The 24,486-nt window shown below is 41.0% G+C and overlaps 1 protein-coding gene across 14 annotated transcripts in view; it reads right to left on the reverse strand.

The window, feature by feature from the left end:
- NFIB (nuclear factor I B) overlaps nucleotides 1-24,486 on the reverse strand; it is a 686,817-nt gene that overhangs the window by 58,721 nt on the left and 603,610 nt on the right. For all 14 annotated transcript variants that reach the window (XM_069765080.1, XM_069765026.1, XM_069765061.1 and 11 more), the window contains 3 exons: nucleotides 21,992-22,120; nucleotides 16,478-16,656; nucleotides 414-552 (listed from right to left, as the gene is read on the reverse strand). In XM_069765080.1, the coding sequence (XP_069621181.1) occupies nucleotides 414-552; nucleotides 16,478-16,656; nucleotides 21,992-22,120 (447 nt within the window). The remainder of the gene's footprint in view (nucleotides 1-413; nucleotides 553-16,477; nucleotides 16,657-21,991; nucleotides 22,121-24,486) is intronic.

Consider the following 24,486-nt stretch of genomic DNA (forward strand, 5'->3'; position numbering starts at 1 on the left):
GAAATACATTGCAGAAAGCTATGATTCTACAAGCAGGGCTAAATCTGCTAACCATAAATAATCATTCTGACAATTAGGACTTTCAGCCTCCGTTCACATGATCCAATTTTTGGTCCAAATGCTGTCCATAAAAAATTGGTAGCACTGGTAGACCAATGTTATTTAGTTTAGGCTGTTCAGATCACATCAGTATTTCTCAGCCTAAACCAGGAGTGGGTGATAAATACAGAAGTGGAGCATATGTTTCTATTATACTTTTCCTCTAATTGTTACACTCCTGGTTTTGGCTTACAAATACTGATGTAAAATACTGACCAAATACTGATAGTGTGAACATAGTCTTACATACACTTTAATCCATGAAGCAAACATCAATAGTATTCTATTGAACTGCAATATTACACTTAGATCACCTTCAGTGGATGTAGTGATGGGCTTTGTGTCCGTCATGGTTAGTGTCACAGGTCTCACTGCACCGTGATGAGGGGATGGCGCCAACACAGGAGTGAAGTGGCCAGGCACCTTTCCTACAACTTGCCCACTGCTGTTAGGCTGTGGAGAAATAAAAATGTTAAAATAGCACACTTATTTGCTATGCTTAAAACCTAAATAAAAAGAAAATGTTGATACACTTATTTCATAATTTTATTTCCAGGGGATACAGCATGTTCTTTATACAAGATCCCTGAATGAGAGCAATCAAGAAACTTTACAACATACTTTACAGCCGAAAATGAGATTTTTTTTTCCAGAGTTTTACTTGGAGACATAAAAAGTGCTGCTTAGTTTTTGCATTTATAGTGAGTAGAACCACCATGGCTCTCACCTTTAACCCCTTCAAGACGCAGCCCTTTTTCGTTTTTGTGTTTTCGTTTTTCATGCCACTCCTTCCCAGAGCCATAGCTTTTTTATTTTTCCGTCAATATGGCCTGTGAGGGCTTATTCTTTGCGGGACAAGTTGTACTTTTGAACGACACCATTGGTTTTACCATGTCGGGTACTAGAAAAAAGGAAAAAAATTCCAAGTGTGGTGAAATTGCAAAAAAAGTGCAATCCCACACTTGTTTTTTGCTTGGCTTTTTTGCTAGGTTCACTAAATGCAAAAACTGACCTGCCATTGTGATTCTCCAGGTCACGAGTTCATAGACACCTAACATGTCTAGGTTATTTTTTATCTAAGTGGTGAAAAAAAATTCCAAACTTTGCTAACGTTTTTAGTGAGCTGACGTTTTTAGTGATACCACTTTTGTGCAGATACGTTCTTTTGATCGCCCGTTATTGCATTTTAATGCAATGTCGCAGCGACCAAAAAAACGTAATTCTGCCGGTTTTAATTTTTTTCTGACTACGCTGCTAAGCGATCAGGTTAATCCTTTTCTTTTTATTAGTTACATAGTTACATAGTTATTAAGGTTGAAGGAAGACTATATGTCCATCTAGTTCAACCCATAGCCTAACCTAACATGTTGATCCAGAGGAAGGCAAAAAAAACCCATGTGCAAAGAGTAAGCTCCACATTGGGGAAAAAAAATTCCTTCCCGACTCCACATACGGCAATCACACTAGTTCCCTGGATCAACGCCCTATCAAGGAATCTAGTGTATATACCCTGTAACATTATACTTTTCCAGAAAGGTATCCAGTCCCCTCTTAAATTTAAGTAATGAATCCCTCATTACAACATCATACGGCAGAGAGTTCCATAGTCTCACTGCTCTTACAGTAAAGAATCCGCGTCTGTTATTATGCTTAAACCTTTTTTCCTCCAACCGCAGAGGATGCCCCCTTGTCCCTGTTTCAGGTCTATGATTAAAAAGATCATCAGAAAGGTCTTTGTACTGTCCCCTCATATATTTATACATTAAAATAAGATCACCCCTTAGTCTTCGTTTTTCCAAACTAAATAGCCCCAAGTGTAATAACCTATCTTGGTATTGCAGACCCCCCAGTCCTCTAATAACCTTGGTCGCTCTTCTCTGCACCCGCTCCAGTTCAGCTATGTCTTTCTTAAACACCGGAGACCAGAACTGTGCACAGTATTCTAAGTGTGGTCGAACTAGTGACTTGTATAGAGGTAAAATTATGTTCTCCTCATGAGCATCTATGCCTCTTTTAATGCATCCCATTATTTTATTTGCCTTTGTAGCAGCTGCCTGACACTGGCCACTGAATATGAGTTTGTCATCCACCCATACACCCAGGTCTTTTTCATTGACGGTTTTGCCCAGAGTTTTAGAATTAAGCACATAATTATACATCTTATTACTTCTACCCAAGTGCATGACCTTACATTTATCCCCATTAAAGCTCATTTGCCATTTATCAGCCCAAGCTTCTAGTTTACATAAATCATCCTGTAATATAAAATTGTCCTCCTCTGTATTGATTACCCTGCAGAGTTTAGTGTCATCTGCAAATATTGAAATTCTACTCTGAATGCCACCTACAAGGTCATTAATAAATATGTTAAAAAGAAGAGGGCCCAATACTGACCCCTGTGGTACCCCACTGCTAACCGCTACCCAGTCCGAGTGTGCTCCATTAATAACCACCCTTTGTTTCCTATCCCTGAGCCAGCTCTCAACCCACTTGCACATATTTTCCCCTACCCCATTATTCTCATTTTATGTATCAACCTTTTGTGTGGCACCGTATCAAAAGCTTTTGAAAAGTCCATATACACTACATCCACTGGGTTCCCTTGGTCCAATCTGGAACTTACCTCTTCATAGAAACTGATCAAATTAGTCTGACATGAACGGTCCCTAGTAAACCCGTGCTGATACTGGGTCATGAGGTTATTCCTCTTCAGATACTCCAGTATAGCATCCCTTAGAATGCCCTCCAGGATTTTACCCACAGTAGAGGTTAAGTTTACTGGCCTATAATTTCCGAGTTCAGTTTTTGTCCCCTTTTTGAATATTGGCACCACATTTGCTATACGCCAGTCTTGTGGCACAGACCCTGTTATTATGGAGTCTTTAAAGATTAAAAATAATGGTCTATCAATGACTGTACTTAATTCCTGCAGTACTCGAGGGTGTATCCCATCCGGGCCCGGAGATTTGTCAATTTTAGTGATTTTTAGACGCCGCCGCACTTCCTGCTGGGTTAAGCAGGTGACATTTAATTGGGAATTTTTATCACTAGACATTTTGTCTGCCATGGGATTTTCTTGTGTAAATACTGATGAAAAAAAGTCATTTAGCATATTGGCTTTTTCCTCATCCTCATCCACCATCTCACCCAGACTATTTTTAAGGGGGCCAACACTATCATTTTTTAGTTTCTTACTATTTATGTAGTTAAAGAATATTTTAGGATTATTTTTACTCTCTCTGGCAATGAGTGTCTCTCTGTCTCAATCTTTGCTGCCTTGATTTGCTTTTTACAGAATTTATTTAATTTTCTGTATTTATTTAATGCCTCCTCACTACCTACTTCCTTTAATTCTCTAAATGCTTTCTTTTTGTCACTTATTGCGCCCCTTACAGCTCTATTTAGCCATATTGGTTTCCTCCTATTTCTAGTATGTTTATTCCCATACGGTATATACTGTGCACAGGTCCTATCCAGGATGCTAATAAACGTCTCCCATTTTCTTTATGTATTTTTGTGTCTCAGGATATCGTCCCAGTTAATTGCACCAAGATCCTCTCTCATCCGTTGGAAATTTGCCCTCCTGAAGTTTAGTGTCCTTGTAACCCCTCTACTACACATCTTTTTAAAGGATACTTGAAAACTTATTATTTTGTGATCGCTATTTCCCAAGTGACCCCCAACCCTTATATTTGCTATGCGGTCTGGCCTGTTGGTTAATATTAGGTCTAGCAGTGCCCCCCTTCTTGTTGGGTCCTGAACCAGTTGTGAAAGGTAATTGTCTCTCATAATTGTCAAAAACTGATTACCTTTGCTGGAACTGCAGGTTTCTATTCCCCAATCTATTTCAGGGTAGTTGAAGTCCCCCATAATAATGACTTCTCCTTGAGTCGCAGCTTCATCTATTTGCTTTACGAGGATATTCTCCATTGCTTCCATTATTTTTGGAGATTTATAACAAACCCCTATCAGTAATTTATTATTTTTTCCCCCTCCCCTTATCTCCACCCACAGGGATTCTACATTTTCATTAAATTCACCTATATTATCGCGCAGGATGGGTTTTAAGGATGATTTTACATATAGACACACCCCTCCCCCTCGCTTATCTGTACGGTCATTTCTGAACAGGCTGTAGCCCTGCAAGTTAACAGCCCAGTCATGGCTCTCATCCAGCCACGTTTCAGATATCCCCACCATGTCATAATTATGCTCCAACAACATTAGCTCTAATTCGTCCATTTTGTTGGCGAGGCTTCTGGCATTAGTATACATGCACTTTATGTTCCTCTCTGTACTTCTATTTCTTAAATTATTAACTGTTCTAACCCCAACCCCCATGCCACCGCCACCCCCAACTTCCTTATTTGTGCCCAGGTCTCTGTCTGCACTATCTTCCCCTCCTATAAAATGAATACCCTCCCCCCCAATTCCTAGTTTAAACACTCCTCCAACCTTCTAGCCATTCTCTCCCCCAGCACAGCTGCACCCTCCCCATTGAGGTGCAGCCCGTCCCTAGCGTAGAGCCTGTAGCCAACTGAGAAGTCGGCCCAGTTCTGCAGGAACCCAAACCCCTCTTTCCTACACCAATTCTTGAGCCACTTATTAACCTCCCTAATCTCCCGTTGCCTCTCTGGCGTGGCACGTGGTACCGGCAGTATTTCGGAAAATACCACGTTGGAGGTCCTTGCTTTCAGCTTGCAGCCTAATTCCCTGAAATCATCTTTAAGGACCTTCCACCTACCTCTAACTTTGTCATTAGTGCCAATGTGCACCATGACCGCTGGGTCCTCACCAGCCCCTCCCAATAATCTGTCCACCCGATCAGCGATGTGTCGGACTCGAGCGCCAGGTAGGCAGCACACCGTTCGACGATCCCTGTCTTTGTGACAGATTGCCCTATCTGTTCCCCTAATAATTGAGTCCCCCACTACCAGCACCTGTCTGGCCTGCCCTGCTCTCCTATTTCCCTCCTTACTGGAGCAGTCACTCCTCCGGCTTTCAGAGGACATGCCTGGCTGCAGCAGTGCTACCCCTGTACTGGCACCCCCCTCATCTGCCAACTTAGCAAACTTATTGGGGTGTTCCAGATCAGGACTAGCCTCCCTGGCACTCTTCCCTCTACCCCGCTTCCTAACTGTCACCCAGCTTGCTACTTCATTGTCCTGCAGCTCCATCCATTGATAGATCGGGCGATTCTGAACGCGGCGATACCAAATATATGTATGTTTGAATTTTTTTATTGTTTTATTTTGAATGGGGCGAAAGGGGGGAGATTTAAACTTTTATATTTTTTTTATTTTTTTCATATTTTTTAAAACTTTTTTTTACTTTTGCCATGGTTCAATAGCTTCCATGGGAGGCTAGAAGCTGGCAGAACTGGATGGGCTCTGCTACATAGGAGCAATCATCAGATCACTCCTATGCAGCTGAATTACAGGGTGGCGCTCACAGCAAGCCGGCATCAACAACCATGGAGGTCTCAAGGAGACCTCAGGTTGTCATGCCGACGCATCGCTGACCCCCAATCACATGACGCGGGTCGGCGATGTGCGCATTTCTGGCCCGATGGCCGGAAGCGGTAGTTAAATGCCGCTCTCAGCATTTGACAGTGACATTTAACTAGTTAATAGCGGCGAGTGGATCAAAACAGCTGACATGTCACGAGTTTGATGTGGGCTCAGCGCCGGAGCCCACATCAAAGGGAGAGACACGACATGCGCAGTACTAGTACGGCATGTCGTGAAGGGGTTAAAAAAAATATTGAATAATTTGCGGGGAAAAAAAGGGTTTTGTTTCACGGCGTTCCCACTAACAAGGCTATAGACTTCTTCTGAAAACAACTAGTTTACAATCCTTTCGAATTGATGCACAGAGGCATAGAAAGTGGGATTGAAGTGGAAAACAGAAACCTGAAAGCAACAGAGGAAAAGTTGTACCCATACACACTGTCAGCCAGATCAGCAGCAGTTGCTAATGTGTCTATTGAAGCTGTCACACAAGACAAAGCAATAGAAAAGTCTCTATAACGAGCTGCATAGAATTCCCCCACAATGCAGTCATTGAAACACACAAAAATCACTACAAACATTTAAAGGAGATTGTGTTTGTGAAACAGGCAAAGAGCAGTCTAAGAGATGCATCCTTTTGCCTACAGTCTGTACGCAGGCAGCGCTTTCCCCCAATCTTACACTCAAGGGTACTCAATATGGGCATATAGTGTCCAACAGGAGACTTCACTTTTAAGGAAAAGCAGCTCCAGTTAGAAGCCACTAATGTGCTGACACAGATTACCTGGTCAGGAAAAAGGTCAGAATAGATGGTACTGCTGTGCTTTGGTTTATCTTCAGTCTGTGTAAATATATAATGTGATGATAAATATTATTTCTGCTATTTCTTTAATATTTGGACTGGGATATTTCAATAAAACATGAATCTAAAAGAAAACAAATACATCTTTATTACGATCAGGCGTCACTTTCCTTTGAACAGAAAGGGGTTTATATGTTTTGCTTTGTGCCACGTTTCAGGAACTATGGAAGGCTGAGAATATATTTTTACAAGTAAAAACAGCCGGAGTGCAAAGATTCTTTATCAGTTACTGACACAGCGTTCTCCACTTCTGGACCACTGTCATGTGGCAATGGCGGTTGGACTATTGCTCGGACTCAGGTGTTGAACTGCAGCAAAAAGCTTTCCAACAAAGGCATCTGGCAGTTTGGCAAGCTTTGGAGCCAGTTGTGATCACAGCTTTGGGGCTGCCTTGGGGTACGCCATTTGTCTTGGACGCAAATCAAGTCTGTAATCATTATTTTGGCCATGGCAACCTTTCCTTTTTCAGTGCTAAAAATAATTAATGTGTTATATGTCTATAATTTGTCTGCAAATCTAGAGAAATTGCCAACGTACAAGTCAAGCAATTCAAACATTTCCTTACTCTTGAGTCACTGCCATTTGTTTTACGTATGATGCTGGAGAAGTGCTAAATTACAGTTATCAGAAACACAGAATTCAATTACCAAATGAATTATCAAAACGACCCTTCTACCTGGCATAGAACAACAAACAGCACTTCTACCATTTAAAAGCCTTACGTCAACATGTGCTAATAAGTCTTTTGTGTTGTAAATTTGCTATACATTTCGCTACATATGTCACCATGGAATTAGATTGGCCTATTTTCCACTCATTGCATGGAGATGAGTACAATAGGCTGAGGCTCCAAAATGTTCTGGTGATACTGGTGTACGATTGCCATTTCATATACCTTGCTCCAAAATGTTCTGGTGATACTGGTGTACGATTGCCATTTCATATACCTTGCTCCAAAATGTTCTGGTGATACTGGTGTACGATTGCCATTTCATATACCTTGCTCCAAAATGTTCTGGTGATACTGGTGTACGATTGCCATTTCATATACCTTGCTCCAAAATGTTCTGGTGATACTGGTGTACGATTGCCATTTCATATACCTTGCTCCAAAATGTTCTGGTGATACTGGTGTACGATTGCCATTTCATATACCTTGCTCCAAAATGTTCTGGTGATACTGGTGTACGATTGCCATTTCATATACCTTGCTCCAAAATGTTCTGGTGATACTGGTGTACGATTGCCATTTCATATACCTTGCTCCAAAATGTTCTGGTGATACTGGTGTACGATTACCATTTCATATACCTTGCTCCAAAATGTTCTGGTGATACTGGTGTACGATTACCATTTCATATACCTTGCTCCAAAATGTTCTGGTGATACTGGTGTACGATTACCATTTCATACACCTTGCTCCAAAATGTTCTGGTGATACTGGTGTACGATTGCCATTTCATATACCTTGCTCCAAAATGTTCTGGTGATACTGGTGTACGATTACCATTTCATATACCTTGCTCCAAAATGTTCTGGTGATACTGGTGTACGATTGCCATTTCATATACCTTGCTCCAAAATGTTCTGGTGATACTGGTGTACGATTACCATATCATATACCTTGCTCCAAAATGTTCTGGTGATACTGGTGTACGATTACCATTTCATATACCTTGCTCCAAAATGTTCTGGTGATACTGGTGTAAGATTGCCATTACATATACCTTACTCCAAAATGTTCTGGTGATACTGGTGTACGATTGCAATTGTTGATATACCTTGTCCAAAATGTTTGGATATGATGCCATTACTACTTGTGTACTTTGAACTACAATTGTATTATTATTTTGATAATCTAAGATGTGTTGCTAGAATTATAATCATTTTGGCAATATAAAAATGCTCGTGTGATATCCATGTCTAGATCTATTCACCAGATATTGACCACAGTATTTCCAGATAGCAATGATCTCAGGTTTGCATAAACAGCTCTACCAAGGATGACCAATCCAGGAAGCTACTAAACTACAAGAAGAGATATTTCTGAAAACAAATTAGTAGGGGGTGTTGCAACTCGAGTCAGGTGGTCTTTCAGCACTATGGACTACATTTCATATCTAAGCTGTGCTTACCCCCCAATGACTATTCAGCAAAATAAGTAAGTGAATTAGCAAACAAGGGATACACCAATTTGTTGGAAAGTTTGCATAAAATGACAGAATCTTGGTGAATGACACTAAGCTAATTATTACCAACGCTATTGCTATAATAGATACTATGCATCTGTCAGCAACTAGTAAAAATCCACAAGTTATAAAGCGTGTGCGCATGAAACAGATGAAATGAGATTCATCTCTGTAAGGAAGTACCGTATATAAGTATTTACATGTCATTTTAGCTCACCCAGAAGCACACAATTGGTGTACCACGCAACTGTTTTACTTAACCTACAAAAAGAAAAAATTGTCCACTTTGTTTCTCGACTTACACCAATATAAGGTTTACAGCTCTAAACTCATTTTTCTCCTCCATATTTGATCGAATGGCTGTTTCTCAATAATCAGTGCAGCGGTAATGTAATTATACCACAAAATTACTGTAGGGACTACAGGCCAGCTGAGTTGCTTGTCCTAACAACCCAAAAGAGTATTACGGAGCGTGGCTTGGGAAGAACAGTTCATTTTAGGTAAAAGCTCTTAAACCAAACCCTTTCACAGATGCAGCTATTTCCGTATAGGAAGGCCGCACATTCTGCCCAGATGATATTATCTTACACATGTTAGTTTCTTTGTTAAAAGACCACGCTTCCTTAGAAGAAGTATTTTTTTTCTGTGTAAAAAATTGTGGTATATGCATAATATTAATTTATTTAGCTTTTGGTTAAATAATTAATTAATTTTGGCCAATTAACTTTTTCCGGCTTTCTTTATAACAAGAAATAAAATACTGTCTAGAAACATTAGATACTAGATAGGCACAGTTTTAGCTCCTGTAAAAGCCTTAATATCACCTTGCATACACAATATTGGAATGGCTAGTAAACACTTGGGATTGGGGAGCTCTTAACATGCTATGCCCATAAATCTGTTGTGCTGACACAAGGCTGCAACATATTACTCTGGGCCTGGAAGCCAAACAACCCACATTGCACAGCATGTCTCATCAGATCCTGGGAGACGTTTTACAGCTGTTGGCTCACTTTGCAGCAGATGCTTTGCTTTCTGACCTTTTTGCAGCACTATCCTCTTTATAACATCATGTACGTAGCTTGCCAGGTTTGCCATCCTGCCAGCACATATTGCCTCCCTGCTGTTGCCGCCTGCAGTCCCCCAGACGTATTGATCATTGAACGAATGAGACTGTCCACATTTAGGGGGCATTCTGAAAATACTTTTCTATATCTGGTAAACCAAATCCATCTTTTATGTCTATGGATGTCATGGCATGGAAATGATTACAGCCCACATCAGCATGAAATTGTGCATGCTTAGTTTAGAGGGAATTAGATCATAAGCTCCACGGTGACGTTTTCCTGTATACAACAGTGGATGAAATAGTAGTTCATTTAGCAAGTGATATCTTATTTCATGTCATTCAGCCTGCTTTAGCAAAATGTGAATTCAACTAATAGAAGGCAAGAATGGATCGCTTATTTGTGCAGACCAGGGAATGGTAAGAAGAGTGAGTGTTCTTCACATCGTGAGGACATGTTCTAATGCATACCCCTCCATGTGTTATTGCTATACAACTCCCCTGTCTAAACATTTCATCCACAATGATGGCCGTGTGCAAGCTACAGTGTAACCATGTTTACTGAGGCGTAAACAGGACAAGTTAGGGTGGCTGTACAGAGTTTAGGACAGGCACAGGAAAATATTCATGCATACACTATATACGGTAATCATAGGCCCTACTGTACATAGACAACTAAGTTAAAACCAACTCAAATACTAAATACAAAATTATGAGAACCCTTTGGTGCTGCTGTCAATAGTTACTACAGCATGTAGATGGTTAACAGAGTTTGGGGGCACCCTCTTTAATCCCATCGGCCCCCTGAGTTCATGATTGTGTGGTTTTGATGTTTGCCAGGGCAACTCACAGCCAAATAACAGCTTTAGACACTGCCACATATAGTGGCCTGTGCAGAAGTTACCAATATTTAGGTTGTAAAAATAACATTTTTCTTTCAGGTGAGGCCATCTTGCATTAATTCCTGAAACACATCTGAAGGGTTAATAAACTACCTGACAGCAGTTTTGAATACAGTGAAGGAAATAAGACAAATACATGAACAGTCTATAATTTTAAGGGTAGGTTAATTTTAACATGGAGAGATAGAATATCAAAAATAAAATCCAGAAAATCACATTGCATAAATGTTATAAATTTATTTGCATTTTGCAGTGAGAAATAAGTATTTGATCCCTTACCAACCATTAAGAGATCTGGCTCATACAGACCAGTTAGACATTTCTAATCAACTCATTACCTGCAATAAAGACAGCTGTCTTACATAGTCACCTTTATAAGAGACTCCTGTCCACAGACTCAATTAATCAGTCAGACTCTAACCTCTCCATAATGGGCAAGACCAAAGAGCTTTATAAGGATGTCAGGGACAAGATCATAGACCTGCACAAAGCTGGAACGGACTACAAAACCATAAGTAAGATGCTGGGTGAGAAGGAGACAACTGTTGGTGCAATAGTAAGAAAATGGAAGAAATACAAAATGACTGTCAATTGACACCAATCTGGGGCACCATGCAAAATCTCACCTCGTGGGGTATCCTTGATGAGGAAGGTGAGAGAGCAGCCTAAAACTACACAATGGGAACTTGTTAATGATCTCAAATCAGCTGTGACCACAATCACCGAGAAAATCACTGGTAACACATTACGCCTTAAAGGTTTAAAATCCTGCTGAGCCTGCAAGGTCCCCCTGCTCGAGATGGCACATGTGTAGGCCCGTCTGACGTTTGCCAATGAACACCTGGATGACTCTGTAAGTGATTGGGAGAAGGTGCTGTGGTCAGATGAGACAAAAATTGAGGTCTTTGGCATTAACTCAACTCACCGTGTTTGGAGGAAAAGAAATGCTGCCTATGACCCAAAGAACACAATCCCCACTGTCAAGCATGGAGGTAGAAACATTATGTTTGGGGGTGTTTCTCTGCTAAGGACACAGGACTACTTCACCGCATCAATGGGAGAATGGATGGAGCCATGTACCAAAAAATCCGGAGTGACAACCTCTTTCCCTCTGCCAGGATATTAAAAATGGGTCATGGCTGGGTCTTAAAGCAAAACAATAACCCAAAACATACTGCAAAGGCAACAAAGCAGTTGCTCAAAAAGAAGCACATTAAGGTCATAGAGTGGCCTAATCAGACTCCAGACCTTAATCCCATAGAAAACGTAGGTAGGAAATTGAAGCTCCAAGTTGCCAAGTGACAGCCTCAAAATCTTAATGATTTAGAGATGATGTGCAAAGAGGAGTGGTCCAAAATTCCTCCTGACATGTGCGCAAACCTCATCATCAACTGCAACAAAATGTCTGACTGCTGTGCTTGCCAACAAGGGTTTTACCACCAAGTATTAAGTCTTGTTTGCCAGAGGGATCAAATACTTATTTCTCACTGCAAATACATTTATATAATTTATACAATGTGATTTTCTTGTTTTTTTTTATATTCTATCTCTCAATGTTACAATTAACTTATCCTTAAAATTATAGACTGTTCATGTCTTTGTCAGTGGGCAAACTTACAAAATCAACAAGGGATCAAATAATTATTTCCTTCACTGTATGTTGAAGGGTGCTGTTTTTAAAATGATATAAGGGTATTTCAATATTTAGGGCCCCTAAATTCACTTCACAACTGAATAGGTCCCAGAAGAATGGTCACCAGTGTGACTCTCTTCTAAGCTGTCCTGTCAGCTGTAATTGTACAAACTTTTTTATTGCACAGTTTTGTCTTCGTGGTTCCTCAAAGTGATCTCCTAAGTGTTTCATTTAGACTATCTCTTGTGTTGACAGATATATTCCTTTTTTTTTATAATGTAAACCTTTCTTAAGCTGGAAAGTACAGGTAGTCCTGGACTTACGACATTGATCCGTTCTTATGCGGCGTTGCAAACCGAATTTCGACGTAAGTCGGACCATACGTTCATACAGTACTGTACCATAATAGCAGTACAGTACTGCAAACACTTAGCCTATCCAAACACCTATCCTAACACAGTACCCTACATAATTAGGGTCTTATGGCAGGCAGGAGACTTGTTTTCCTTGTGTAACCGGGTACAGTGTACAGTACTGGACTCTATTCTTCCTCCGCTGCACGTAGTTGCACGTGGTTCGACTTACGACGCAAAACCGCATAAGTCGGAATGAGGTGTCGTATAAAGCGTCGTAAGCACGAAACGACGTAACTCGAGACCATCGTAACCTGAGGACTAACTGTATTCACTTGCATTTTTGGAAAGCTGCAATGGTCTTTCATTCATAGCAAAATTTAAAGGGGTTGACCACTACTAGGACAACACCTTCTTAAACTAAATATTTGGCCCCAATTAAATAATGAAATCTATACTCACCTCCTGTGCCGGCTATGTTCCACCAGTTCCAGTTTGCCTGAAGGCAGAGATAGTGACGCCAGCACTGACTGGGCACCAGCGTCACGTGTCACACCCCCGCATTGCAGCCCTGGTGAGAGCAAGTGCCAATATTAGGCGCCGGGATTCTCTCACTGCACGGGGTAGATCCCAAGCCTTGTCTGCCTCTGCGGCCTCCCATTCTGCTTCAGCCACAGTGGAAGCTGTTCAGCAAAGACGTAGGTCTCAGTGTCTTGCCCGGACTCATGCTGTTCACTTGGTTACTGCTGGCTCTACAGCCAAAACTATAGTAACTAGCAATAGGCAGCGGCGAGCAGGCGTTCTGGTGGCTAAGTCCAGAAATCACGCTACTGAGCATGCTCGTGAGGTGGCGACCTCTCATTGGTGGTCAGTCGTCAGCTGTTCAAGTGACGTGGCAGTTCCGGACTAGTCCACGAGCAAGGTCCTGTATGGCAACTGGACTTGAACAGGAATGTATAAAAGGTTCTCTGGAGCGCACGCCGGCGAGCTAAGATCATTTCTAGGATATGTGTGTGTGGAACATAACGGCAGTGTGGACTTGTCTGCATGTGCTCAGGGCAGGCGTATAGCCTTTAGAATAAGGCACCTCCGGAGAGGGGTTTGGGTGAATTCAGGGCAGGCGTATAGCCTTTAGAATTCTGGCACCTCCGGAGAGGAGTTTGTGTGCGTGCACACGTTGTGATTGTGTCCACTACCTGTTCCCTTGCCTCTGTGAGGGTTGCGTTCTCCTGTGAGGTTAACAAGGATCGTGTTCAGCACCATACCTGTACTGTTACTGTGCGAGAGTGACACAGCTCTACTGCAGAGCATCTTTTCCTTTGCTGTGTGCAAGTGATACAGCCTCCTGTGCTATACACTGAGTGACGTTTAACTCAGTGCGAGCCAGCTATCGCTCACTGTGTGTTCCGCCATTGTTCACATTAGCTGCAGTTTTCCATCTCTGCACAGTGGACCCCGGGGTGCGATCGCACTTCATCATAATTTATATTTAGTGCAATCCACCAACCTCAACAGAAAGATACAATGTAATGACATTTTTAGGCACATGACTAATCGGAGTAGGATATGCACAACCTATTGAATGGATATGCACAACTAAACAACCTTTTTCATCTTTAAGAGCATTGCTAACCTTCCTGAGACTGTTTAAATGGCGCTAAAAATTGACCTTGGTACATCTTCATCAAATGTTTGCGTGAATGACAACATTGTTCTATCCAAACAATCACTATATATGAAAAAACTACACACAAACTCTGAATTGAATTTATGCCCAAATACATACTTTGAATACCCAAAACATTAGAAAACAAAAAGTCTTAAGGGAAAAATGTTGATTTCATAAGTATCCTTGTTTCAAAATAGAGACATCTTCAGCCATCTGTGTATTCACAGAATGGAGATACTGTGTAAATCAAGACCAACATACAACTGAATGTGCACAGCATATGGACAACTGCTAACTTGAACCAATACTAATTTTTGAAGCATCATACATTGTTCATCCATTTTATATACAAGCATTTATAGCACATTTCTTGAAAACACCGCTCAGTTTCTATGTAGATAAAATATCAAAATAATCTGCAAATAACTTGTTTACAAGCTTCTTTGAGGAGCAAACTTAAAATGAAAATATAAGAAGTACCCACCATACCTTACCCTTGCAGCTTCCTCGCTACAACTGTCAGGTACCCTTCAAGTCTATACTGCAAGCTGCAGCAATAACATCAAATCACAAGTATGTGTGACTGCTGCCGCTAATCACTGGCTACAGCAGTAAATCCAAGCATCCTTCAATTGGCTGCAGCAGTCATATGTTCTGGTGAAGGGACTACATAAAAGGAATCTGTTACCAGGTTTTTGTTATGTAATTTCATAGCAGCAAGATATAGGGACAGAGCCCTGATTCTAGCGATGTGTCACTAACTGGGCTGCATGCTGTCATTCTGATAAAATCCCTGTTTTTTTCTGCTGCAGATGTATCAGTTCTCTGAATGCTGAGTATAACCCACCCACACCACAGACTGGCAGCTTTCTGAGTACATTGTACATTGACAGCAAGCTGCTAATCAGTGGTGGGGGCAGGGTTACGCAGAACAGGAAGACTACATGGCGTGAGACAACTAGGTATGATCTCTTGCTGGTAAAACACTGATTTTATTGAAACATCAACAAGCAGAATAGTTAGTGACATTGAATGGGGGTCTCTGTTTCTACATTGTGCTGCTCTCAGATTCCATAGCAAAAACCTGCTGAGAGATTACCCTTAAAGAGGTTGCCCACTACTTTTACATTGATGGCCTATCCTTAGGATAGGTCATCAATGTTTGATTGGCTGGGGTCCGGCACCCCCGTTTGTCAGCTGTTATCTGTGGCAGCGACAAGTGCCTACTTGCGGAGCTGATCATCTACTTGTAATGGCCTAACACATCCGCCTCCAGTATAAATCAATAGAGGCGGATGTGCAGTAATAAGATCCAGCCACTACAAGTAGACGGCCAGCTCCGCAAGTAAGTACTGCGGGCCAGCGCTGCTGCCGCCACTGATAACAATTGATCGGTGGGGGTGCCGGAGCCAATCAGACAACGATGACCTATCCTAAGGATAGAGACTGATGAGAGACCGGGAGCAGCAGATGACTGATGAGGTAAGTATGGCTCATTTTATTTTCCTCAGCCAACCAAAGAATCTCTCAACCGTAGGTTACATAGTTGTATTGATCCAAACTTAGATTCTACATCTGGTTCACAGGAATCACTTGAACAGATCTCGTGTCACTTAGGCTGAGTTCACAGGCTGAGTTCACAGGAATCATCCGTTTGAAGCTGATCCAGCAGCAATCAGTCATTTTAGTAAGACAAACAAGGTGTGCAGTCACTTTTTTTGTCTGGTTAAAAAACAGATAACAACTGGAACAATTTTTTTTACATTGAAATCTATGGAAATCAGATCTGTTAAATAGCCATCTGTCCTTCTTCCAAGTTTAACAGTTCCCTTTCCAACATATGATTACTGGACATGTGGACTTAGCCTTACACTGCATGGTGCCAGGCAGTTTATAAGAGGAGCTGAGCTCACAGTTGGGTCAATTGGATAATGTACTTGTAACCTATAATTTCTCACTCAAGATTTAGTAAGCATCCATATGTAGTGGGTCAAGAGAAAAATGCAAATATAGAACATGAAGAACTTGTTTTGACAGCAAGAACTTATTTAATTGAATGATCAGATCTTTTAAACCAATAATATATTTCAGATAGAATTATACTTTTAGTAATTATTCTATGTAAATCACTGAATGCATTAAAGAAATACATTTAGTATCCACTATAATCTGTACTATTAGCAACTTTAATTACCTGGCTTGTTTGTGGACTGGACGGGTCATAAGAAGGAACATAGTTCTTCAGGGCATCCTGAGGGTTCAGGTGCGGAGGATATCGAATTGTTGGATGAGAAAAGTATGAACTTGGGGCCGGAGGGAGAATAGCTTGGGTTGCAAATGGCAGAGGGGATGGTGACGTCCTAGTTGAGATGACTGTCAACACAGAAGAAAAAAAAAAGTTGATGGTAAGTTAGCATTCTGTTTCGTGTCTATTACGCTGTGAGAGTCTGACCCACCTGAACTTATGAAAATACTCTCCAAAACACTTGTAATTCATCTTCTAAAACATGCACTTGATTATTTTCCCGGCTGTGCTAGCAATTCAAATGAAGCCCAAATACCAGACATCCCCTGAGAGCTAACAGCCCAAGTTTCCCAGATCAAGCTGCTCAAAGTCTTGTTTAGCTTTCAGGAATTACACCATTCTCTGATTTAGCATTGCCTGAAATAAAAGCATTATTCCCAGAAAGAAAACATTTTTCACTGGTTAAGTATTTTCTCCAGAGTCTTGAAAGATAACAAAAGCCACATTTTTGTGTTCCTTAACATCACATTGGGAAATAAGTCATCGTCAGCTACTAATGACTTCTGGCTGCAATGGACCACTACATACCTGTAAGACTATTGCAAAATGAGCCATCAGTTTTATTTAAGAGCATGCAAGAATGTGTAGAAATAGCTTACACCCTACAACTATATTTGACAATGAATGCTTTTCTAGACCTCCTTATCCCAGTACTGACATTCAGGAGAAACAGCTTTTGCTTACCAAAAAGACGTAAAGGGAATCTGTCACCCCCTGGAAGCTTTCAAGCTACTACTATGGGCATACAGATAATAGAATGGTTAAATAGTCTTACCTGTATGCCTCATAGCTGCGGTCTAGATATGGAGAAATAGAGTATTAATGTTTTATGCTAATGATTTCTTCCAGGCTCTGTGGCATGCAGTGCCTGGAAGAAATCTCTGCCTCCTGACCTCACTACAATACCACCCCCCTCCCATGCATGTCACACTACCCTGTGAAGTGCAGTTGTGGCACTGTAATCCCACTCCTGCGCCCTGCCCTCACGCTGATCTGGGTACCTTATCCACCCTTCTGTGGGCAGTGTCTTCATCCTGCTACTGTGCAGGCATCGACGAGTCACTGCTACTGTACTAAGGTACCCAGATCAGCGTGAGGGCAGGGCGCAGGCGTGGGATTACAGTGCCACAACTGCACTTCACAGGGTAGTGTGACATGAATGGGAGGGGGGTGGTATTGTAGTGAGGTCAGGAGGCAGAGATTTCTTCCAGGCACTGCACGCCACAGAGCCTGGAAGAAATCATTAACATAAAAAATTAATACTCTATTTCTCTACATCTAGACCGCAGCTATGAGGCATACATTGTAAACATTCTATTACCTGTATGCCCATAGTAATAGCTTGTATGCGTCCAGGAAGTAACAGATTCCCTTTAAAGTAATAGTAAAAAGAACAGTCTATTTTCATTTTACAGACAGCAACTTTTTTTTTATTTTGCTACAACAGTATTTAAATTATTTTCTTTAAAGAGATGAGGATTTTCAGGCAGATTGTGTTTCATTATAAGAGGATCAATATAAGGAAGAATGAAACAAATCATATCCTAATCAAACCAAACAATTGTCTGTGATCCGTGTAAATTGCTTGGCCTGAAAACCAGGATTTCCACATTGAAGCTGCACTTCGTCAATGGTTACATTAGGGCTTGATAACAGAAACCATAAAAGAAACAGGTACATGCATATATTTGTAGGATCACCACAAGACAAAAGGATAATTTTCAAAAAGAATTTAGATTTTTATTATTGAACACACCACAAAAAAACAGACAATACACACGGTTAAAAACATTTAAAACTTGTTCCACATAGAACCAAAAACTAGATCCAAGTCAATAGCATATATTGTATAGTGATATAAATCAAATAACAACAACAACACCTTGAGAAAGACACAGGGTGTGTCGGAACGCGTGGGTCCAGTAATCCTGCCCGGACTGTAGTACTGCACCTAGGACCATAAGGACGATAGTGGACTGTGTGACGGTATAGGGTGAAGTATTATTATGTACTAGCCAGGCTATGCATTAGCAGTCTGTGTCGTATGAGGTAAGGAGGAATATCTGTGTGCGCTAGCCCGTGCCCTAGGATTTCATCTACATTAGGTAGCACTGCTCCCAACATTTGGGTGCAATCTATACAGCAGGGCACCGGGTTTCAGCGCTGCAAGAGTGTAAAATGGAACAGTTGACTATCTGAGATGCTGTCCCCCTAAAAGTGGGCTTTATTATATACCCTATAAACCTATCCAGTCCTCCGCAAGTGATTTATATTTTAAAAAATTTTGGTGCACTTGTACTAATAGGAAATACGATTATGTTTTTTTCCTATATATATATATAATATTATACAGCCGGGCAGTGTTGTTGTTGTTATTTGATTTATATCACTATACAATATATGCTATTGACTTGGATCTATTTTTTGATTCTATGTGGAACAAGTTTTAAATGTTTTTAACCGTGTGTATTGTCTGTTTTTGTGGTGTGTTCAATAATAAAAATCTAAATTCTTTTTGAAAATTATCCTTTTGTCTTGTGGTGATCCTACAAATATATGCATGTACCTGTTTCTTTTATGGTTTCTGTAGTAATTTTCTACATGCATGGTAGTGATCCCAGACAAGTATCTATAGACTATTGTATGATGGTGCCCACTTAAATAGCTCTTTCATTAGGGCTTGATAACTCGGCAGTGGTCCTGCATCTGTGATACTCAGACCATCATAAGATCGCTAACATGAAACTTTGCCTATGCCCTCATGCTGGAATCTTCATTCATGCCCAAATAGATGTGGACTCAAATGTGAATCGTCGATTGTCATGTACTCGTACCATGGAGAAGTAGCATGATAGTTTATGGTTTTATATATTAGAAATGGCATACTGGAAAAAAATACGTATAAAAAGGTGAAAAAAACACGGCATGTTCTGTGTATGACATTTTACTTTCTACACTTTTCAGATTTTGGCTGCAAATAGTAAGCATACCTTTTATGTAAGGCGGTATCTCATTATGCACTGGTGGCTACATATATGTGGATCTCTCCAATTATCTGTGTGAGGCCTCATTCAGAAGTGCATTTTTCACATACTTATTCTATCCATGTTTTTCACTATTACAGTCTATGTGGCTGTCCACATGTCCGTGTTTTTTTTTTGAAACCTAGTGGGCTATGGTCTGTGAAAATCTGCCATCTGCGTGCTGTTCGTTTTTAATACTGTAATGACTAGGAGCAGCTCTACAATTTTTTTTAGAAGCATGAGAAAATCCTGATGAAACACTGATGGTAAACGCTGACCCACTGAGCAAACATAGGTGAAACTTGGATCCGAAGCACTGATGACATTCAGTCTGATTTTTTGTGTATGAGAAAAATCAGAGACGTCTGAAAGGCCTTAAAGGTCATGCAGACGTCCGTACAAATCGGTACTGGGCGTGGGTCTCCTGACCAGAGTGTGACAGCTTCAGAGAAATATATGAAGATGTGATGCTCTGGTCTGGAGAGCACCAGCCAGTCCATGCACTGCTGTCCAATCCCCAGTTGTCTGCATAAGCCTTAGGGTATGTTTCCACGTGCAGGAAACTCTGCGTGTTTGACGCTGCATAGAGACGCTGCATAGAGACGATGTTACAGCATAGTGGAGGGGATTTAATGAAATCACTATACCACTGTACTATACGTGGTAACACGCATGCGGCGGCCCTGCGACTCCGGACATGCGGCGCGTCTTTTAAGATCGCAGCATGTCCGTATACCTTGCGGCGACGCTGCGTCGCCGCAAGGTATAACACAGGGCCCTATGGTGGGTTGCGATGATCCCGGATGTGTGCTATGAACACATCCGGCATCATCGCGTCCCAGAAAGGGGGCAGAGCTTAGCGCGGAGCGGGTTTGCCACTCCGACTAAACCGCCGGCCATCCTGAAGGTGGACACGTACCCTTAGACAGAGTTATAATAATTGTCCAGCATGCTTAGGACCTGTATTCATCTTACATTTATGACATCTATATAGCATATTCCATATAAGTGCAAGATGGCAAAACTCCTTTATGAAGCCCTACCCTTCTGCTACATGTGAACTAATCATTGTGAAGACAAGTTAAACAAAAAAAACACAAATTCTGATTAATATAGACGCTACGACTAGTCAAATATCCGTCACACCTGCTGTATTCCAAAACCATCTTACAAATAAAGGATTTCAAAGAATCCTGCAGGGGTTCTTATGTGAACCGAGCAATGCCCTTGGCAGGTTGTAGAGATAATCACTGAGCACAGGTGAACGCCCCAAGTTACAAGTGAATGTGATATCCCTTGGTTAGCCAAAATTCTTTTTGGCACAAAGCCTTGAAAGGAAAATGAAGTTAACTTAATGAAGTAAACCGAGTAAAGATATTCCCAAACTCAATAAACAGAAACATATGTGTAACTTAATTTCACCCACTGTACCTGAAATAACTCCAGTTAATGTAAGGCATGCTGTACTGACCTCAAAAAGTCACGGAAATTCACGTTTCCAACATTTTAGCTTTTTGCCCCTCGCAAGTAAGCAATGTGTGTCTGTCCTGTCTTAAAGTATCTAGCTGGAAGGGCACATTCAGACAACCATGCCTACTTTTGAGACACAAAACGGATCAGAATAGGACACGCACTGGCTTTAATGTAACAAACATATGCATCAGATAAAAAAACAGATGTGGGAATGGTTCCTTTAAATCAGTATGCTCACCATTTTTTAAAACAAACAGCGAACAGATGAGAAATACCCTGATGGGAAGTTGTACTTACATATAAATAATAGTATTAATGGAATGAAATGTAACAAAACTGATTTCATGTAAATAAGCAGCTACTGAACTCTCCACAACAATCTGGTCTTTCTAATGCTGTCCATACATTTTGGATGTAAATTTCCTATTTATGAAGCATAAATAACAGAGAATGTTCGCACAGTCATTTATGGAGGACCACTTTGAGTCAGCAGCGATCTGTAGCATTTGATAGATCTCTGAGTCTATAACATGACGTGATGTTTTGTAAATGTGAAATGCTACATACAGGCGATGCACTGTCAAGTAGCATAAGTACTGTATGTGTCTTTTATTTGTTAAGAGGAGAACACCCTTGAAGCACTTAAGCGTGAAACCGCTACTATCATATTAAGTGACAGCATTATTCCCAGGCACTGATCAAAATTCTCACATGGGCTCCCTGCAGAAGACAATCGGACACTGCTGTTCATGAGTTCCATCTGCTTCACATCCAAATCTTAAGAATAATGTTTACAGGCTAGCGTGATACCTTCAGTACTTCAGGATTATTCGTTAAGAGCTTTTCTAGCCACGCACACATACAACGGGTAGGGAAACTAGACTACGTGACGGTATTATGCCCTTACCACTATGTCCTACTCCTGGAATTCCCGGATGATGATGCTGGGGAAAAGTGCTGAGTCTCGAAGAATCCTGTGGAGATGTTGGACTAAACAATGGCTTTTCAGGCTTCTTCATTGTTGGGGAGGACATATCTGCAGAAAGTAATACAACAAGGTGTCAGGATTCAAGCAGGTAAGGGGAGCGTATCAGTCATTATCAGGTTTACTGTTTTTGCATTGTTATGGCTAAGATCAATCTCGAAGGATTATTTCTCAATATCGCAGACTATTCCTCATCAATTCTATGTACATTCACTACTAGTCAGGGCTTTGTGCCTTCCTTAGTTTAGTTATCAGACAGTTATGTGACAGGCAGACGAACAAGCACAAATGACTGGCCTCGAGACGAGGGCTTCAATAACAGTTTGCTTGTCTTCAGCCTATTAAACCAAAATCACATTCCTTTCATACCAGACAGGCATATCATTGGTGTAATTCATGTATCCATTAGTTCTCAGATACTCGGATTTGCACTTCATATTCTGCAGTATCATGCATTATTTTCAGCCAACAATATGGTACTTTTTATTAAACTTTTACTAAAGCATGTGTTCTTACTATGGACAATAGAATAATGTGATTTAAGCAGTTACCTCCATTCATAGAATATAAGAAGCAAGTGACAGTACCAATATAAAATGAGCACGTATTCTATACAAAGTGTGACAGACATTTACATGCACAGAAAAGAAGAGATAAAGCAAACATACAAGTCACGTAATGATATGCATACTGGTTCAGAGTCACAATTGGTCTGGCTGCAAGGCACTTAACCACACAAAGCCCTCATGCAAGGATTGTAGCGGTAAAGAGCCCATACATAATGAAGCCTTTGTATTTAGCACTGTCTAAATTCCCGTCAGGTCCTGAGTTCTGCCAACTGCCCATCAAAATAGTTGGTTCTCATCAGATGGCACGTTGCGCAGAAAAGTCTCGGATACAAATGAGAACCTTATAAGTGCACCTTATGGATATTCCATTCATTGGAAGTGCACAGTGCTTACATGACATGAATAGACTCCTCTGATATTTGCTTCACAATTCTGGAAAATCGGTCAAAAACTGTGCAGTTTGATGTGAGGCTTGAGACCAGAGTGCCACAATGTCCATCTAAAAATCTGGTGACATCATATTTGAGCACAACTTTGGTGTATACGCCTGAAAAAGGAAAATGTCCAGTAATATTCTGTACAGTGACAAAGGATTCCAGGTGGTAGTATGCTACCTGTCATTAATCACTTAACGGCTATTTTCAAATTTGACCGTTACCCTTCTCAGTCCCGACAGTTATCGTTCCCCATAACTTCATGATCGCTGAAGGTCCAACCACTGAGACTCCTACCGATCTTAAGAACTGGAGCCCCATGCGAATGGAGCGGAGGTTGATTATACATTCATTCTTATGGGAGTCCTGAAGACCAGCAACGTGCAGCACTCGGCCACGTTTGGTGGTAACAATAACAATGAATGGAGCTGTAGTGCGCATGATTGACTGTAATGGTCGATTTTGTTCTCTGGCCACACTAGATTTAGAATAGAGGTTTGACGAAGACAATCAGCACCATGTAATAGCGGTATCTGAGCTTTACACAGGAACAAGTATCTGGTTTAGCATAGAAGGATTTACAGAAAACATCCTTTAGCCAACAGTGAACTGCTTAAAAGCCAATGCGGCAAACAGCGAAAGTTTAAACAAATATTTGCCGTAAGAGCTGTCAAACTGTTCTTGGTGGGTTGTCTACTGTGTGAAAACACCCAGTCACTATTGTCTGCGGACATGGACAAGTGTACTAATGGCCTATATACATTGCTCCTGAATACCATATTGTGCCTAAGTCACAAGACTGGCAGTAACTGAATCCGTTTACAAGGCACAATTGCTCCATTCTGCTGCTCGCAGACCTTCACAAAAGACAAAATATATACAAGGTTACGTTTCATCCTTAAAAAAGGAGAAAAACGGCACAATTAACTTGTGGATGACCAAGTTCTAACACGTACTCACGCAGGTTTGTGATGCCACTATCTGCCTCTACCTACAGAGAACCCACAGGACAATCCTTCCGCTCTCTGTTTCTTATGATTTCTTCCTATGATTTCATAGTAGGTTTCTGCACTATTACATTTAGCTGGTGACATGGACTACAGACACTTGGGAGGAAACCACAACTGGGGACACACATTTCATGGTACTGTGGATACGCAGCTTGTTTAGGTCTGTTGCTAGGCTCTAAGAAATGTGTGCCCGCTAGATGAAGTAATGTTATGTTTGATTTACAGCAAATCTGTCATCACAGCATTAGAAAATGAGATGCCTAAATTAAAGCTAGTTACTTGGTGCTACCGAGCGACACACCTACACAATATCTGAAAATCAGTAGAGAGGACATACCGATTAGAATTGTGTATTCTTAGAGGGAATCTGTCACCAGGTTTTTGACACGTCATCTGAGTGCAGC

Source organism: Ranitomeya imitator, chromosome 1 (assembly GCF_032444005.1).
Source record: "Ranitomeya imitator isolate aRanImi1 chromosome 1, aRanImi1.pri, whole genome shotgun sequence".
NCBI classification, from domain to species: Eukaryota; Metazoa; Chordata; class Amphibia; order Anura; family Dendrobatidae; genus Ranitomeya; species Ranitomeya imitator.